Genomic DNA, 10,001 nt, shown 5'->3' on the forward strand with positions numbered 1-10,001 from the left:
GTATTGAAAGCATACAAAGAAAATATTGCCTTCAGCTGCTTTACTTTCTTTAATATTATCGATAAAAAAATTAGCAAACTTCAGATTTATAATAAAATTACAAAACGGCAATATCAACATTTTGATCAACACAGAAATGATATCGATAATATTAACGATGGATCTATTGATAATCTTATATACAATGAGATTCTTGGGATAAAGAAGGAAGAAATTTTCACCTACTTCATCAAGACTTATTATAGTGGATTCTCTTCAAGGAGGGGTTCTTCTTTCGTTCGGGTTGAGGAGAAGAGTGATGAGGATAGTCAGCTGGAGTATTATACTCATTCTGGAGGATACACTAAAGTGACGAAAAAGAATAGCTACAACTCTGATTCGACTGTCGACCCGGGCCAGTTTGTGGACCCATTCGGTTACCAAAGAAGTGGACGAAGTGTCAGTGGGGTGCGCGTCTTACGAATGCATACCGGTGCATCCTCCACATTGCTGAGACGAGGAAGCCGTCACCACAGTGAGAAAACACCCTCCAATGGGAAGCAGTCCCCAAATTATGGCGCAGCAAAGCAACTAAAGGGGAATAAATACAAATCGGTTGAACACTCTCTTGGGGGAAAGGACTCCTCGCATGAAAGCTCGGACGGGAGTCACCACCAGAAAGGAGGTCCAAAAGACGCTACAGATGGTAGACGGGGGAAGCCCTCCAGGAAGCCCCTCCACAAATTCAAATCCGACGTAGCATTGCAAAACGAGCGAAAGATAAAAATGATCCAAGAGCCCCAACTGGAGGACGGGAACATCTCAAAGAAGTACCACAGTGTTGATTATTGGAATTCTCTTCCGGGGGGCGTTCACCAAAATGAGAGAAGCGAATCCAATTCGGATGAGCCATCCTACCATGGAGGGGCGGCTCCCCATCGGAAGGCGGCTACCCAACAAAAGGCGGCTCTCCAACGAAAGGCAACTCCCCAACGAAAGGCAACTCCCCAACGAAAGGCGGCTCTCCAACCGGAGGCGTCTCCCCAATCAGAGGCGTCTCCCCAATCAGAGGCGTCCCCCCAACCAGAAGCAGCCCCCCAACACGCCGGGGTGCAAACCTGGCCAAACACAACCGAACGAATTAAGAAGCAGGAAAAACAACGCCAAAAACAGATAAGCTTCACTGAGGAGAAAGTGCTGCTTAGCGCGAGTCGAAACGAGTCGCAGTCCGAAAAGGGCAACGGAAAGGGCAACAGAAAGGGCAACGGGAAGGGCAACGGAACGGGCAACAGAACGGGCAACGGAACGGGCAACAGAAAGGGCAACCGAAACGACTACGAACACTGCGAACACTGCGAACACTGCGAACACTGCGAACACTGCGAACACTACGAACACCACGAACACTGCGAACACTGCGAACACTACGAACACCACGAACACTACGAACACTGCGAACACGACAGCGAGAGTAACATCCCCTTCGTCAGGAAAAAAACCTCCACCGCATTTCTGCACGGCCAGGAGAAAATACAGTTCGTCGAGAAGGTGCCGCGTGGGGACCTCGCAGGACGCCACTCGATCGACTCCGAGGAGAAAAAGAAGAGCAGTTATTTGCCCAAGCAGTGAGAAGACGGAGGCCGTTGCACGTTGCTTCGCCGATTTGCCTCTTTTTTTTAAAGCTTCCGCTTTGCACTCAACGTCGGTGCGCACCGCCATTACTCACGTGCACTATTTTCGCCACACATGAGTAATCCCCCTTTTTGGTTGTGCCCCCCTCGTTCGGGTGCGCAGGAGAAACCTGGGGGGGGGGCACGAATCGGACGCACCACAATACAAACCGCTTTTATTTTTTTTTGTCTACTTTAAAATATTTAAAAGTTCGGATCATCGTGGGGTTAAGGCGGCACGCCGAAATTTGCCCCGTACGGGTTATGTGAAGCGCGTTAAAAAAAGGGCTCTTTGCTGGAAGGAAAGCTGCTCATGCGTAGAGGCAGCCATGGAGCGCGCACACACGCACACGTATATGTGCACGTATATATAAACGTATACATACACACACACACATACATGCACACACACACTCACACACACACATACACGCTTACATGCACAGGCCCACCTCAGAGGGAGCCGTGCTTCCGACTCCACTCGTCGTAGTCGAAGACGCACTTGTAGGACGTGTTCACCTGGGACATGGCCTTGATGAAGTCGTCGTATCGAATAGCCCTAAAGATAGATGTATTGGGGATATTCTCAATTCCGTTGTACTGCTCCACTGCATCATCATAAACGTATTCGTAACACTTGGTGCATAGGTGGTAGATGTCACTTCCATTCCAGTTATGCAGCTTGTGTGAAATAGAATCTAACTCATTTTCTGTCATTTGAAACCCAGAGTGTGTATGCTTCGTTATGATGTAACGTATTTGCTCTTTCCTTGCTTGTAAATCTGGCAGGGGGATATAGACTCTCTTGTTGAATCTTCTGAGAGCAGCATCATCGATCATGTCAGGTCGATTGGTTGCACCGATAATCACAATGACGACATCCTTCTTGGTGTTTATACCATCAATCATTTGTAGCAACTGATTTTTAATCCGTATGGTCGTATCATCTTCGTCTTTTTTACGCATCCCTAGAATGGAGTCTATTTCATCGAAAAAGAGAATCGATGGATTATCCACCTCTGCACATTTGAATAAGCAAGTTACGATTTTTTCCGTCTCTCCAATATATTTGCTAAATAGGGAAGAAGTGCTAACGTTGTAGAATGAGCATCTACAATGCGAGGCCACCCACTTGGCAATCATCGTTTTGCCTGTGCCTGGAGGACCGAAGAGTAGTATCCCTTTTGCAGCTCTATTCAACCCTGTAAATAAATCTGGTCTCAAAATAACGTTAACGATTTTATCTTTAATAATTTTTTTAATGTCATAGAGTCCGATGATGTCCGATTCTTTTACGTGTTCATTTGAACTCATTTTCATGCTTAAGGCGTAGCGTAAAATATTTACTTCTAATCCTTGGTCTATCAAATGTTGATACTTATCTGGGATATCTTCACATCCATCTTTCGAGTCATCCATATTTTTTTTCTGACTCTTCCTCCTTTCATCCTTTTTGTCATTCGTTCGATCCAATCGAGTTCCTAGTCGATAATCATTTGTGTAGGATTCTTCATTACTAAAACTTTCTGCACTTTTTGAGAGGTTTCTATTTCTTTTTTTTTTTAAATTGATATCGTTGAATGCTTTAATGGCTTCTTCGTTCTTTTCGTTTTTTCGTTTGATTAGTATATCGAATGCATTGGAGAAGGCTTCCTTATGTTTTGTTTTTATGGGGGAGTAGGACTCATCTGTTTGCTTCTCCCTGTCCGTGCTAGCCATTCCGCTTTTCTTCCCCTTGCGTGTGCTTTTCCTCACCGATGGGGAGGAGCTGTCACCACTGCTTCCGTCAGACATGTGGTTTTTCCTCTTATGCTTGATTTTTCTTACCGAAACGTTGGAGCTTTCCTCGCTGGCGTCCCCCGGGGAGTCGTTTCGGAGACCATTTCGGAGGCCATTTCGGAGACCGCTTCGGGGGCCATTTCGGAGGCCATTTCGGAGACCGTTCCGGAGACCCCTTTGATTGCCGCTCTGGTTGCCGCTTTCATTTTGGTGACCTGCCTGGCTTTGATTTTTCTGTTTCGCTTTCTCCCCCTCCTCCCTTTTCCTCTTCAGCGACTTGGGGGTGTAAATATCGTCGTCGCTGAAGTCGGCGCTCTCCCGGGTGTTCTTCTCCTTCCCGGCCTTCCTCTGCTCTACTCCCTCCACAGGGCAGGTCCCTCTGTCGCCTTCTTCTTCTGCGTCCTCCTCTGCTTCCTCCTCTGCTTCCTCCTCTGCTTCCTCCTCTGCTTCTTCTGCTTCCTCTCCTGCTTCTTCTTCTCCCCCCTCCTCTGCCGCGGCACCACGTGCAGTGTCTCCCCCCTGCGCTGCCTCCCTCTCATGGTACACCTTAACAAACACAGGGTCGAAATTCATGAAGTTCTTTATGTCCACTTCCTGCACGCCGCTAACGAAGTTGGGATTCCCCTCAAGCTTACTCTCCACATTGTCTACTATATCTGTCCTCCTCAGCAAATCTATGACCTCGTTATACGTCTCATGGTCTGAATAATGCTCAAAAATGTTACTGTGTGTATTTGTAAAGATAAAGTCGTTTGGGTTCACTTCTCTCCTGTTGCATAGATCATCTTGGCTTGATTCTCCATCCCCCCATATGTCGTTTAACATCATATCATGGAGGCACTTCCTCTCCGACTCTCGCATTTCATTGTAGAGAAGTTCTTCCCACATGGCTCCACCTAAATTTTTCATGGTGCCTTACAGGAATGCTCTACCAGGTGTGGGTATGTATGTATATCTCTTAGGGTTTGGTGTGCAACTCGAAGCGGAGACTCCAAATCGGTAGGCATATGGTAGAGCGGTACTCACAAAGCGGTACCCCCGAAGTGGTAACCCCAGAGTGGTACCCCCAAAGCGGTAACCCCAGAGTTCCTCCTTAGCGTAACCCCTCCCAACGTCGCTTCTTCTCCTGGAAGTCACTCTGCGGGAGTGAGCCTGGTCTACTTCGCTGCCTCGTTAGGCGCGTATTTTATTGACTCCCCACCCGAACCTTCAGCGCAAATAGCGTTGCTCTCGCCACGGTAGCAAAATGGAGAAGCAAATCCTGCCGGCCGGTTGGTGTGCATTAGAGGAGCTTCTCCTTCGGGGGGGGGGCACCACCCAAGAATGTTTTATTTTGTTTTATTTTGCTTTATTTGCTTTATTTTGCTTCATTCGCTTTATGTTGCTTTATTTTTTTTACTTTTTATATCACTGCTGTGCGGGAATTTTCACCATTGTGCATCCACACAATTCCATCGCACCTTTGAATTTTTAAGAAGTTTTACGAACACAAAATTGGGCAATTGAAAAGGGGTAATGTTACAAAAAAAAAAAAAAAAGAAGCCGCTTGGGGTTAAAAAAAGAAGCGGCTTGGGCTTAAAAAAAAAAATGAAACGGCCTGGGGTTAAAAAAAAAGCGGCTTGGGGTTGAAAAAAAAACGGAAAAAAGGATGAGCGCGGGAAATAATTATTTACAAATGGCAGCAAAGTGTGCCGCAGCGAAGAAGAACAAATCAGGCGCTCTCAAACGTGCAGCAAAATAGGCATAACGATGCTGCAAATAGAGTAGCCAAATGGGATGATAAAAAAAAAAAAAGGGGGGGAATGGGCGGCGTGGCCAGACAAGCGGTTAAAGCCGGGAGCGGCAAAGCAAACCGTTCTTGGGGGGGAAAAACAAAAAAAACAAAAAGGAAAACTTGCATGTGCACACATATGAATACTTTTTCATGTACGCACTTACACCCACCAAGGGTAAAAATAAATGTTAGAAAATGTACATGTACATGCTGTCGAACTCTCGCACGTAGGTGTACACCTTCTTGACCACGACGTACTCTTCCTCCAGGTCTCCAAAATCAGATTCCTCATCATTCGCCATGCGAACGATGTTGTTATTTAAAATATTGGGGAAGTATTTTGAATTCAGGAGGGCCCTATTCAACATGCTGTTATTATTCCTGTAGGCGAGTCCCCTATTCCTGCTCATATTATTTGCCCTGAAAAATTGGCCCTTTTCCGATACGAGAGTGTTATCATAAAATTTGCTGAAAACACCAAGAGGCCTCTCAAAGTAACTCATTATTTTGTTCTTCATGTACAGATTGGACCTACCTTCCACCGTGGCTCCATATTCCTTGGGAGCCTGTCCGTTGAAGTTTTTGATTGCATTGACCAGGGTGCATTTCTTTGTGTACTTCTTCAATTCGTTTTCTTCATCCTTTCGGAAAATAAAAAGCAGGGGGCTGAATTTTTTCTTCAGGATTTCAAAATTTTCATACTCCTTCATCTTTCTTTGTGTGCACAGAGGAAGAGGAGGGGGTTTGGTTTCTTCTCCGGAGTTTTCAGGTGGGTTGCCGTTGCTGAAGCGGTTGCCGTTGTTGAAGCGGTTGCTGTTGCTGAAGCGGTTTCTGCTGTGATTGCTGCTGTGGTTGCTGTTGCGGTCGCTGCTGTGGTTGCTGCTGTGGTTGCTGAAGCGGTTGCTACGTATCGGCGGCTTCTTTTAAAGCGGGGACGATCAAAGGGGGAAACACCATCTCACACGTGCCTGCGAGAGGTCCTTCGCCGGAAGGCGTAATCGCTTAGGGGTGAACAAAAAAATCTACTGCCTTGGTGAGGCGAAGTTCATACGGAAAAAAAAAATTGTAAAATGGGCAAACATCTACGTAAAGATGGCAGGCATGTACGTGACATGTGCCTACGGAGCGAAAAGCTTAAAAGGGAAGGGCTTAATTTAAGGCGAAATCTTACGATTGCTTAAAAAACAAAATCGAAATCGACGTCAAAGTGGGGGTTAAATTCAAAAACTTAAATCAAACGTTGAGGGGAAGCAAAATAAAAACATGTTGCCATCACAGCATGTATACGTACGCATCACATATGTGCGACTCGCCGTGCTAGTATTTGCCAGCACGCAGAGAAGTTGGCCTCTAATTTTTTTACAACAGGGGTTGGTTAGGAGGTACAGGTAGGCAAATATATAAAAAATGGAAAAAGGCTTACACGCTGCGCTCTACATCAGGAACGTCACGTGTGATGGTTGCTCACGTGTGCTTACTGAAGAAAATTCTTTCGCATTTTCCTTTTGTAACTTCCGCGAGGGAATTCGTTTTTATGCTATACCCAGTTGTCGTTTTAAAAGAGGAACCATTTGATGGGGCATTCAAACGGGTGACTCCTTTCTGCATTTTTTTTTTTTTATTAAATTTCGCAAAAAAAAAAAAAAAAAAAAAAATGTTGTAAAAAGCTGGCTTTTATAAATCTTAAAAAAAAAAAAAAAATAAACTGTCGATGTGCAACTGTCGAGAGATAACAATAAACAAACATAGAGTGTGCAAAAATTGCATTTACGAAAAAAAGGAAGCTATATATACAAGCACATAAGCACACAGTTGGCTACATTTTTCGGCCCTCGATTTATTTAAAAAAAATGGAAGCGGACTAATGCGTAGTGCCGGATTGCAACCTTCCGACCAATCTGACATATGCTCACTTTTTTTTTTTTTTTTTTTTAAAATTTGTAAAAAAAAAAAATAATTAAAAAAGGGGACTAACTCAAACACATTTTGTTCGATCTTGCGCCACACACGGGAAAGCGCATTTCTCTTGTTGAACTTTACTGTGGAAGTGGTAGAACAGCGGAGGAGCAACGCGTAGGGGAATGACACACTCGGCTTTTCCTGTACACCTGGTTGCTTCCCATTTTTGTGTGTAAAATTGTCCCACCCGTTTTTACCTGACCCGTTCAGGTAAAAAAATAGGTAGCTCAGTGATGCTCCTAACCGTTGTTATAGGGAATGGCCAAGCTTAAGGTACACCAGGTATAGGTGCAACGTAATTGAATTGGAGCAACCTCTCACAGGGATAAATGCACATACACGGCGTGAAAACACGATTAATGAAAAAAAAACAGTTTTTTTTTTTATTTTTGCGCACCCCCCCCTAAGGAGTAACGCTTTTTTTTTTTTTTTTTTTTTGATTTATCTGAGGAGAGATAGTTAATACTATTCTGTTTTACCACTGCGTGTGTGCTGAGTATTGAAGGGTGCGAAGATTTCTTCTTCAGCAGCAGTGGATGGTCGATCATCCTTCGCGATGAGAAACGCTGCAAATGCAAGCGTGGCTTCCCGCCTTTTTCCATTCCTTACCGCTTTTGCTTTATGCCATGCAAAATTATAACTACTGTACGGGTTACAACTTTGCGTACAGGTTGTGATGGGTACCTCACCTGAGGGGGTCTCCCCCCCTATCATAACCACGTCGCAGCGACGCCACCTCGTTACGAAGCACATGTTTATGCAATTCCCCTCTTTGTGGAGAAACAAAAACAAAGCATGGGCAGTGTTCAGGTGATTGATGCATAAGCGAGATGCTACTTCAAACTGGGGTGCCAGCAATCTGTTTAGCTACCCGTTCCCCGTCGAGAGGCTATTCTCCATTAATGTCAAATGGGAAACAAAAATTAAGGGCACATGGAAACTGGGCTAAAATTGTGAAGCATACGAGCCCCGTGCTAACACCTCCAACTAAAGGAAAGTCCATCCTGTTGACTCTCACGCCCCATAGGGTGAAGCTACTTTCCTTTTTCGTTCATCATTCGGTTTACTCCTTTCGTTTCGCCGTTCATACCAACATGGGATGTATAATAATAAACTCCTCTAGTTCCAGATTTTTGAGCGTCATTGTGGGTAAAGGCCAGGAGAGTATATAAAAAAAAAAAAAAACTATTACAGCAATTAATCCCAATTTTTCGAAAAAATAAAATAAAAATGATGCATGAACGTTTGTCCTTCTTCCAGTGAGGACAATTGCTGAGCGAAAAAGGCGCGTCATCGCGGGGTGACATTGCTGTTTCGATTTTTTTTTTTTTAGCGGTTAGTTGGAGGGACGTTTTCTGTGCCATTTCGTGAAAACATCAATTCAGCGCGTTTTTTCTCCAAGTGGTTTTATTTTTTACTACCATTTTGCAGTCATCTTGCGGCCACTTTGCCGCCATTTTGCCGCCAACTTTTCCGACATATTTTTGCCCACCTTTTTATACCCCTTACCGTTCATTTCTTCTTTTTTTTTTGGCCCCCTAAGGGACAAAACAAACAAGGAGAGCCTTTCCACAGTTTGCCTCCACACCTGTGGGGGCCCCCTCTCAGTTTGGCATATTTGGCAGATCAGCAAAGTGAGATAACCCAGCTGTTGTTCGTTCGGCCCTGGCTGTGATGTGAAGCGAAATAGGAACTGCAAAAACGTGCAGTTTGCTGCCCTGTGAGTGCCCCCCATTTGGGCTTCCCCCTTTTGAGCTTCCCCCCCCGGCTGTCACAACCATGTCCATGTTCAAAGGGATGCTGATAAAGTCTTCCGAGCGAAGCACCAAGGGGAAGAACCCCAATGCGGGGAAGGGGAGCTCTGCGAAAGAGGCACAATTGGCGAGGGGAAGCAGCACGCTGAGCTCGAAGAGGGGGGATTCGTATCTGGACTTGGAAGACCTGGCGCCCAGCTACAGCAGCAGTGTGGCGGCTACTGATAAAGGCGGGAACCATGTCCAGGGAGACGAAGCGGTTACATTACCCCTTCACGGGGATAAGGACGAAGAGGGGAGTTTCGAACGTCCAAGCGGTTTTTACAAAATTGCACAAATTGGAAATACCCCCTGGTGTGGCAGTTACGAACGAGGCAGTAACAACAACGAGTCAGCAAATGGGATGAAACGCAGCAGTTGTAGCCACCCGAACTGGAGTGATTCCAGAAATGAATTCTCAAGTGAACCATATGAAGGGTATCTGGAATGCGCACAAAGGGAAGTAACAAATCGAAGCGACAGTGCCATTTCCCCAGAGGAGGGAAAGCGTCACATAGAGAACTTCCCTGAGCAGATATTAAACCCGTTGAATGACCTCTTAACCCTCATGCGAGATTTTTTCATGACGAACCCAAAGCAATGGAATAAAAACAAGGTGAAAAGAATTTTGGACGAATTGACCCAAAATAAAATCCACCAAAATGTACTAATCGTTGTGTACTACTTTACATACGAGGCGTATGCAAATAGAGTCCTCCTAAACTTGAAGGAAGAATACAACTGCGATTTGCTGATTCACAAATTTTTTGGGAAAATCCATAAGATAAGGAAAAAAAGAAAGAAATGTAAAGAAGAGGAAAAAGTCCTCATCATAAATGAAAAGCTAGACACAGCTCATGAAATGCAAAAACAAATATTCACCTACAATTTGGAGTTATCGAATATCGAAAATTACATTACTGATTTATTTAGGAAAAAAAAACAAGTAAATTGTTGTAACCTTTTTTTGAAGAACTACGTAAAAAATGTGTTACGATTGATTATTCGTAACATATGTACAAATAAAAAAGAAGAAAAAAAAAAAAA

At 44.6% G+C, this 10,001-nt stretch overlaps 3 protein-coding genes across 3 annotated transcripts in view; 1 reads left to right on the forward strand and 2 right to left on the reverse strand.

Annotated features, from left to right (window-relative positions):
- Window positions 1-2,102: 2,102 nt before the first annotated feature.
- On the reverse strand, window positions 2,103-4,337 carry PCYB_031560 (AAA family ATPase; the record flags this gene model as incomplete). Its single annotated transcript, XM_004220826.1, has 2 exons — window positions 2,103-2,721; window positions 2,782-4,337. The coding sequence occupies 2 exons, from the start codon at window positions 4,335-4,337 to the stop codon at window positions 2,103-2,105; spliced, it is 2,175 nt and encodes a 724-aa protein (XP_004220874.1).
- A 1,053-nt stretch (window positions 4,338-5,390) lies between these two features.
- Window positions 5,391-5,912, reverse strand: PCYB_031570 (hypothetical protein; the record flags this gene model as incomplete). Its single annotated transcript, XM_004220827.1, has 1 exon — window positions 5,391-5,912. The coding sequence occupies one exon, from the start codon at window positions 5,910-5,912 to the stop codon at window positions 5,391-5,393; it is 522 nt and encodes a 173-aa protein (XP_004220875.1).
- Window positions 5,913-8,940: 3,028 nt separating this feature from the next.
- Window positions 8,941-10,001, forward strand: part of PCYB_031580 (hypothetical protein) — a gene marked incomplete at both ends in the record, with an annotated part of 3,194 nt that continues 2,133 nt past the window's right edge. The window contains one exon of the mRNA XM_004220828.1: window positions 8,941-9,900. Coding sequence (XP_004220876.1) covers window positions 8,941-9,900 — 960 coding nt within the window. The remainder of the gene's footprint in view (window positions 9,901-10,001) is intronic.

The sequence above is a fragment of the Plasmodium cynomolgi genome, chromosome 3 (assembly GCF_000321355.1).
Source record: "Plasmodium cynomolgi strain B DNA, chromosome 3, whole genome shotgun sequence".
Lineage (NCBI taxonomy): Eukaryota > Apicomplexa > Aconoidasida > Haemosporida > Plasmodiidae > Plasmodium > Plasmodium cynomolgi.